An 8778-nucleotide genomic window follows, 5' to 3' on the forward strand; every position below is an offset into this window, starting at 1 on the left:
TGTGTGTGTGTGTGTGTGTGTGTGTGTGTGTGTACATATTTATAGATATATAGATTGTTAGAGAAAGAAGAGAGTATATTTAATAGATTATAGCTATATAGTATATACTTAATAGATTATACTTAATAGATTATAGTTAAATTATTTAACACGTGATCGTTTGCTACTTAAATGAATTCATATTCATGAGCGATGGAAATATATGTGATCATTGAACAATTCGTATTTCGAACTCATATTAATGTCAGACCGATGAATCGTATCTATTTCATAATATCACTTTCAATATTTACATAGATTTCTAATTTAGCATTAATTACATTTACATTAACTGAATTGCATTACGAAATTAATTATATTTGTGAGTTACGTTTCCGGGCAATTTATGACTTTGCGTTATCTTTTATTCATTAAAATTAATTAGCATAAAGAATCCATATAGATTTAATTGTAAGTTTAGATTGGGATATGTAATTTCAAAATAAAGCGCCATAAATTAGTTCGTGGAACGTAAGTGGATCGGCGTAGCAGTCGCGGCTTCTTTACCAACAGCTTTTCATTTCTCGATTCTCTTACCTCCGAATTGTAAAAACTTTCCATGGGAAAGAGGTTTGACGACAAACTTTTCTACTTGCAATGAGAAATAATCATCCAAGATGAGAATTGTTTGCGCTGCGTTAAATTGCAAATATTCCTCAGAAAACGAGGATTCCTCGAATGTCACTTTTATCAATTTTCCCAACAATGACACGTAAGTATAATACTTTTTCCGATTAATTATTTTTGATGCTTAGATAATTATTAAATTTATTATGCTTATTTTATCATTGCTCGAAAACTACAATTATTATACTCATTATTTTATAATTTGAATCTTGACAATAATTTTTATAGAGCCAAAGTATGGGCAGAATGTTGTGGCAGATCGGATTTAGCTACAAAATCGAATGCGGAATTGCATTTGAATTATTACATTTGTTCTCATCACATTGAAGATCGCTGTTATATAAGCAAAACTATTCCCATTGTTGTAGAAGAAGGGACCATTCCCACTTTATTTGCGACTGACTTGACTACTGACGATGAAGATTCAATAAATATATTTCATAAGGCACAGCATCTCCAAGAAATAGGTGATAATGTGCCTTTAACATATTGTGATATGAATGTCGAGATAGACGAGTATCATAATATTTCTGTCAAATTTGCCAATTTATGTCGAATCTGTGGAATATCTACTTTAGATGGAATAGATATCTTTGCAACCAAGGGCATAGAACTTAAATTAAAAGATAGAATAAATTTACATATGCCTATCTCGATTAACATAAACGATTCATTACCACGGAAAGTATGTACCGATTGCTGTAATAAATTGGAAGTTGCTCATTCACTAGTTGTTTCATGTCTTAGAACTGATATACGCTTAAAACAATTTCTAAATATTGACAGAGAGGTAAGAACTAATATAACATTAGTCGATTATAATTATAAATATTTTTGTAAGTTACATTTTTTTTATCAAAAATGTTTTTAAAATATATTTATTATTATTATATTGATAAATATTTTGTTTTGTGTGTGTAGCCGGAATACGAAAATAAGTACAATGCATTGATTGACGAATGTTCCTTAGAGATAGTCCAAGAAATGTGTATGGATGATAATTTGCATCCTAATTCATTTACTATAAATAAAATAATAAACTCTGATTCAGAAAGTTTAAGAGAATTAGAAAATGGAGAATGTACTGAAATACAGAATAATAATTTTCAAAGCATTTCGAAAAATATTGTGCCGTTAGAACTAAATACTCTAATCCAAACTTGTAGAGAAGTTAACAGTAAAAGTAATGCAAGTGAGACTATCACAGAAGAGATATTAAACTTGCAACAAGATAAGATCCAAAATGGAAGTCTTAGCGTTATATGCCTACAGTGCCAAACTTTCTGTGAAACACAGGAAATATTTGAAAATCATAAAATAATTTGTAATAAGATACAAGATATTTCTGAACATGTAGATATGTGTAAAACTGTAGAAAACGGAAATCAGCAACTTAATCATGAAATAGAAAATTTTCAGACATGCAAAAAAACATTTGATGGTAAGCAAATTACTGATAAAAATTGCGAATCAATGCATTGTATTGTTTGCAACCAAGCGTTTAAAAGTCAGCAGGATTATGATAATCACAAATATCTTCATGAAAATCTTACTGAAATGAATAAAAGATGTGGTCATTGTGAAAAAGTGTATCATAACAAAAAAAACTTGTTAATACATATTATGGAATTGCACGAGGGACAATTATTATTTAAGTGCTCTATATGCGATAAAACATATGAGAAGTGGTCTAGTTTAGATATTCACGAAGCTACTCACAGAGTAGATAAACCCTATCTTTGCGATCTGTGTGGAAAAAGTTTTAAGCATTCCAATAATTTAAGGGGCCATAAAAGAATTCATTTGGACGAAACTATAAAGAAAAGACACGTGTGTGAGATCTGTGGCAATGCGTTTAGATCACGGTAATTGAAAAAATTTATACTCAAGATTATTCCAATTAAATTCAGAACAGAGAGGATTACATTTTATGCAACTTTTTTTTTGTGTTTACAGATTTCATTTGCGAGAACATATGAATCAGCATGATGATAACAGACCCTATTGTTGTGAACAATGCGGCAAAGCTTTTTATAAAAGGATTCAATTGCGACAACACAAATTATCACATGGCTCTAATAGGCATACATGTTCGATTTGCGGTGCAACGTTTAATCGTAGAGGGAACATGATCGCACACATGAAACGGCATAATAACGATAATGGAGGATATAGATGTAGTGTAAGTATTTTATAAAAATTATTATATATTGTTTGTCTTTATACATTGATATCAGTTATATTCTCATCGAAAATTAAATAATTGGAAACAATAGGAAAAATTGTATATTTTATTATAGGTTTGTGCCTACAAATGTAAATCTATGAGCGAATTAAAGATACACAGGAAAAACCATTCCGAGGAGGAAATAGTGGACAGCATTAAGAAAAAATGTACTGATAAGGACATATGGCGTTGTAACATTTGTAATAAAATATTCTCAAAGCGCGCCATCTTGTTAAATCACGAGCGTGTACATGGAGACGATAAGTTTTATGAATGTGATGAATGCGGCAAGAAATTAGCAAGTAAAAGTTCGTTAATGTATCATAAGAATTCGAAGCATTTGAGAGAAAAACCGCATATGTGTCATTATTGCGGAAATTCGTTCGTTTCGAGAGAGGCGCGGCTGATTCATGAAAGGATACATACCGGTGAACGTCCTTACATTTGCAAGGTGTGCAATACGCAGTACAGATGTTCCAGTAATCTTAGCCAGCACATGAAGATCCACACGGGTCTGAAACCGCATAAGTGCCATTTTTGCGACAAAGGTTTTACGCGTAAAGGCGCGCTAACTGTACACGAGAGAATCCACACGGGTGTTAAGCCTTATTCTTGCGAGACCTGTGGTAAAAGTTTCTCACAGAAGAATGATATGTTAAAGCATATCAAACGCACAACTGCAACAGATGGATGCAACGCGGTTATTGTAACTAAATCATTAAACGAAAATAAAAATATGTTAAAACACACTGTGATGCATGAGCAAGACTCCTTAATAATTTCGAATATCAATGCATGATACATTCAAGTTTGCGTCAATAATGTCTCTTGGGAAATTAAATAATTTTAGTAATAATGACGATAATTGTACATATAATATAATACGGAAACATCAAAACATCAAAACATATAAAGAGAGCAAATTAAAATTCATCTCTATCAAATTATTACAAAAAAGGTATTAAAAAATTGTACTTGAAGACGCTAGTCTTTCCTATATACTCTTCTATATGCTATATCTATTTGCTAAATTATTTTTCTCATTTTAATTTTTTATCTCATATGTTACAGTCTCCTGTTGGTTTGTACAAGTTCTTCAAGAATGCAAGAAATAATCGAATTTTGATTAAATATTTATAGGAATGGAAGCTTTAAGTTACTAGCGAAGGAACGACAATATAGAAACATTCTAAAAATATAGATAGAAATCAGATAAGATTATTTTATACTGATAAAACAATATTTCTGTCTGATTATATTACTCTTATTGGAGATATGCATCGTTGAAAGATTCATGTGCTAGCTATCTAGAAGCAAAGAAATTTTATATGATTGCAAGTGACAGAAATTGAATATATCAATATTTTCTCGATATGTAAGTATAATAAAGAAATTATTATATGCCTTTCTTTTAATTTAAACAGTTTTTATTTAAAAGGTCCACATCTAAAATCATATTTATATTTAAATTCAAATATGTCTATTTTATCCTCTATAATGAAACTAAAATAAATATTTGTTATATCCAATATGAAATCTCTAAATTATTCAAGTATTCGAAAAGTTACACATCAGGCTTCATAAAGATCATATCTAATTTATGATGATTTGATAGAGTCTGATGCTGATATTTCCATAAAAAATATTGTAGTTTGTCAAAACAAATTGCATCGACATCTATAATCGAAAAAAAATGAAGATTGCTTTACAAGTCATGACTTAAACTTTATAAACAATACTTAAACTGGCTTGGCAAGCAATCATCTGAAAGCATTCATTTATATCTTGATAGCCTATCTGCATTACTGAAAGATGAGGTGCAATAAAAGTCGTTGTTATATATAGAATAATACTCTTTATTGTTTTTGATAGTTGTTGTTTTTCATATCGTGCGCTGCAGTTTCTTTTTACTCAACTTTTGTCATTCAATATCCAGTTAAACGACTCCCCGTTTTACTGTCAGTTCTGCTGCTAATATATTTTGGTAGAACAGTACGTGATACAACTCCACGATTTTAGAACAAAGAGAAACGAAAGGAAATGGCGACACGCCCGATCACTCGCGAATACACGTGTGCCGTATTATTCGTCGACCGCATATAGGACTAGAGTAATTGCGATTTTTCTCCCATGTAACACTTGTTCGCCGATTATATATTTTTTCTCAATTCCTAAATGATCGAGGAGCACACGTGCTTTTTTTTTGTGCGCAAGTAAAAACGTGGGCCCGATCGAGTCGCGTGCGATTTCGTCTTGCTCGAAAGGCGACGACCGACAATCGGTGGTCTTTGTTTTTAAAATTTGTCATATTCATTATACAATAATTTTTTTCTTTTTAGACGCAACGACCTCGCAATGCCACGCTCTTCCTACGTTATGATCGAGTGATCGGTGCATGGTCGTCGACGATACAATTACGCATTTCTCAGAGTATAATATCTCCGGCTCTGTTAAAACGCGCGTACCCGGCACGCGCGTTGCGAGCGCACGGCGTCAGGATCGAATCAAGGCGGACGATTCGAAAAAGAGTTCGTTCGAGAGCACGGAATAACTTTCAATGATGTTGCCGCTCGATCGCTCGGTTAGTCGCGGGCTCGTTCATATTCGTTCGCGAACAGAAGCGAAACGGCATCCAAGGTGTTGGGACAGGAGAGAACATTTCCGGGCTCTCGCCGTCCCATCGCGACGACGGGCGCTAACGCACTTCCGGAAAGCGCTTGTAATCCGGATGATCCGAAAGTGCCGCTGTGCCGTGCGTTTGCTCGACGCGGCCGACGACACCGCCTCGACTCGCAACCGCTCCCTTTTTTCTTTCTTTTTTTTTTATCCCATATTACTCTCTCATCTTCTTTAAATTAATTATTTCTGTCTCTCTTTCTCTGTAACCATCGTTCTTTGCGCTACTATTTACAATGTACAATCGTGCATCCTTCCTGCCCTAATTTCTTACGACAGCGTCGAGTCGCGCGCGCCTGATCGCTTTCCAATCGACGGCTTTCTCATCGTCCCTTTTTCGCTTGGAACTTTTGCTTCTCGTTTACAACCTTCTGAAGGGACGAAGGAACAGAATGTCGAGATAAATCAGTTCGCATTTGACTCAAATTTTATATAGTAAAGTAAACGCAAAGTAAATGATTCTCGATTAGATGTCATTGACATAATTATAATTTATGCTCAATATGTAACATAAGCTCAATACATTGAGACAAATTACAAATTAATATATGAATTATTTTCGTTAATTCTAAGAGAAATATGTTCTAGGTATGATACTTCTGTCAAACTTTATTTTAAAATGATCTTTGTTCGTAAAATTGGTTCGAAAAAAATGTCAGCAAGAAAAAAAGAAAAATTTTTGATGAGTATTATTGAATTGCCACGAGTCGTCATAAGCGCGAATGAAAATAACTTTCGTCCGAATATCACCGCAATGAGGAAGAATCGATCGCCGCGCGAGCTCGTTGCCGCCTCATATTATTTATCAAGATAAATATATACATATATATGCATACAATAATAATAATAATCTTATACACATACACGCACACGTACACGTATACGCATACATATATATATATATATATACACTTTTTCTTTAATATATAATATATATCTTATTTATATATATATATATATTTTCTCAATATTAAACTTATTATATCCTCTTTTTCATTTCGCTTAAACGTATCTTCGCGCACGTGCTATTTATACTATTTACAAACGCCTCCATCCGGCATCCCATTAAAAAAAAAAAGAGAAAAAAAAGGAAAAAGGTGAAAGGGAAGAACGGGAAGAAACGCGATAACCGCCAGAGTATCATGTCGCACACACTGCTGTCACTTGTATGCACGTCGGCGTGCCGAGGACTCCGCGCCGCGGCCTTGTCGTCGCGCTTAACAGCCGTAACTTTCTCCCTTCGGCGGTTTTTAGGCACTTCACGAGATACGCGTGTCCGATCGCGAGCTACGCGTCAGCGTGTAATCGCGAAAAGAAAAACAAGTAAAGCTCCACGTACCGATGCCGGCAGCGCTCGCACGTTCTTGCGCTTTCGCTTCTGCGTGGGAGCCGAAGAGATGCTGGACCACCTCGCAAGGATGTTCATCAGCGTCTTTTAAGGTTGCGTCCCTTTAAAGATTTCAAAGATTTTGTGTCTCTTGGACGTTTGAGACGTCTGAAAATGTCCCACAATCAGACTTTTCTTTTATGTCGAGGGAACTCACAGGCAAAAGTGGATTTCCATATTTTTTCCAAAGCTTATTCTACAATTGCGTAAGCACAGTTGTAAGTGACATAGTTGTAAGAATTGATCAACTTACAATCGAATATTTTCTTCATATTCGATTGTATGAATTCTTACAACTATGATCACATATAACTATACTCACAAATTAATTAATAGTAATTATAGAATAGGCTTAAGAAGTGATACTTGATTGCAGATAATTTTTGTAGACTCAGAAATCGCGTGATCAAATTGATGAATCTTTTTATCAATTGTTATCCAACTACTACTTGCGTGCGATCGCGAGACGCTGCTGGCGCCGAAGGTATCCAACATTAAACTCATTCTACAATTGCGTAAGCATAATTGCAAATGGTTCCAGTTGTAAAAATTGATGAATCACAGTCGCATATTCTCAAATTCGACTGCGATTGGTCAATTCCTACGACTACGCTTACGTAATTGTATAATGGACTCAACTTTTTTAGAAATATGCTTTACGAACTTTTACGTCTCCGGACAAACGGAAGATACATAAGTAACCTCTTCGATCGAGATATATTGAACAACTTATATTTGCTCGATATTGATTTGTGATTTAATTATATCCTGATAGAAAAATTTCGCTGAAATTATTTCACATTTTGAAATTTTTTCAGCGAAATTTCAGTTTAATTTCAGCAATTTTTAGCTGAAAAATTCATTTTTAACAAAATTTTAGCAAAATCTCAGAAAAATCTTAGCACAAATTTTAGTGTAGTTTCAGCAAATTAACATTATTATAACACAACGGGTTAACATATTTTCAATAACTGAAAAATTTACTTTCAGTGAATTTTCAGCAATTTCACTGAAATGTATCTTCCAAAACAGAATTCAGCAAAATTTTTTCACCAGAGTAATAAATGATTATTAATATTGAATTATTTTACTCGATTTCTTTCGAAGAAGAGAAGGAAGGATTTGATTAACGGAAACGTGTACGATTTAAGACACGCGCGAATGATTCTCCACTTTCAGTAATTTCGCTCAGAATTAACAATATCGTGGAAAAACAACGTAGCTGCTCTACCGAAAAAGTGACCAGTTAGTGAAATGTTGATGAAGTCAATTAAATTATTATTTACCGTTTTACGAAAAATCAGATTTATAGTGACTTATGACGACAGCATACTAATCGTATTTAAAATTACAATCATAATTGTAATTGTAATAGTATGTGAGAAAAATGAATTTCTAGAAAAGAATATTGCTGCATTATCTTGTTTTCCCGCGGAGCAATCAAATGCATATCGAATCCTTCCTTCAGCATACAATAACTGGACGGCGAATCGAATTAGAAACAAAAAAATTCTCTTGTCAATTCGTCTTCCGTTCGTCTCGATTCAATCAGCGGGATGTCCTGGAACTACGAACGTTCGAAAATTGAGTATTTTCCTAATTTCAGGCTAAACCTTAAAGATTTAAATTTCCGTTTTATCGATTCGAATCACAATTCGACGGATACAAGTTTCGTGAAACGCTAACGGCGAAAGATAGCCGGATGATCGCCAATGACAGCTTAGGATACTTAAAATCTAAGACGAACTCTCTTTCTCCTTCTCTCTCTCTCTCTCTCTCTCTCTCTCTCTCTCTCTCTCTCTCTCTGTCGGAAAGGAGCTAC

The 8778-nt window shown here is 33.9% G+C and overlaps 1 protein-coding gene across 1 annotated transcript; it reads left to right on the forward strand.

Annotated features, from left to right (window-relative positions):
- The first annotated feature begins 164 nt into the window (after nucleotides 1-164).
- LOC108692044 (zinc finger protein 16-like) lies at nucleotides 165-4238 on the forward strand. Its single transcript, XM_018200148.1, has 6 exons — nucleotides 165-751; nucleotides 895-1456; nucleotides 1588-2531; nucleotides 2623-2848; nucleotides 2967-3851; nucleotides 3965-4238. Exons 1-5 carry the CDS (start codon nucleotides 657-659, stop codon nucleotides 3690-3692), a joined length of 2553 nt encoding a protein of 850 aa, XP_018055637.1. The 5' UTR covers nucleotides 165-656; the 3' UTR covers nucleotides 3693-3851; nucleotides 3965-4238.
- The last annotated feature ends 4540 nt before the right edge of the window (nucleotides 4239-8778 follow it).

This window comes from Atta colombica, unplaced genomic scaffold, assembly GCF_001594045.1.
Source record: "Atta colombica isolate Treedump-2 unplaced genomic scaffold, Acol1.0 scaffold58, whole genome shotgun sequence".
NCBI lineage: Eukaryota > Metazoa > Arthropoda > Insecta > Hymenoptera > Formicidae > Atta > Atta colombica.

What these genes read in the sequence shown, in the direction of transcription:
- LOC108692044 (XM_018200148.1), top strand. Translation starts at nt 657, where the DNA reads ATGAGAATTGTTTGCGCTGCGTTAAATTGCAAATATTCCTCAGAAAAC. An exon ending in GGCAATGCGTTTAGATCACG is followed by an intron (nt 2,532 to 2,622) that starts GTAATTGAAAAA and finishes TTGTGTTTACAG; the next exon opens with ATTTCATTTGCGAGAACATA. An exon ending in ATGGAGGATATAGATGTAGT is followed by an intron (nt 2,849 to 2,966) that starts GTAAGTATTTTA and finishes ATTTTATTATAG; the next exon opens with GTTTGTGCCTACAAATGTAA.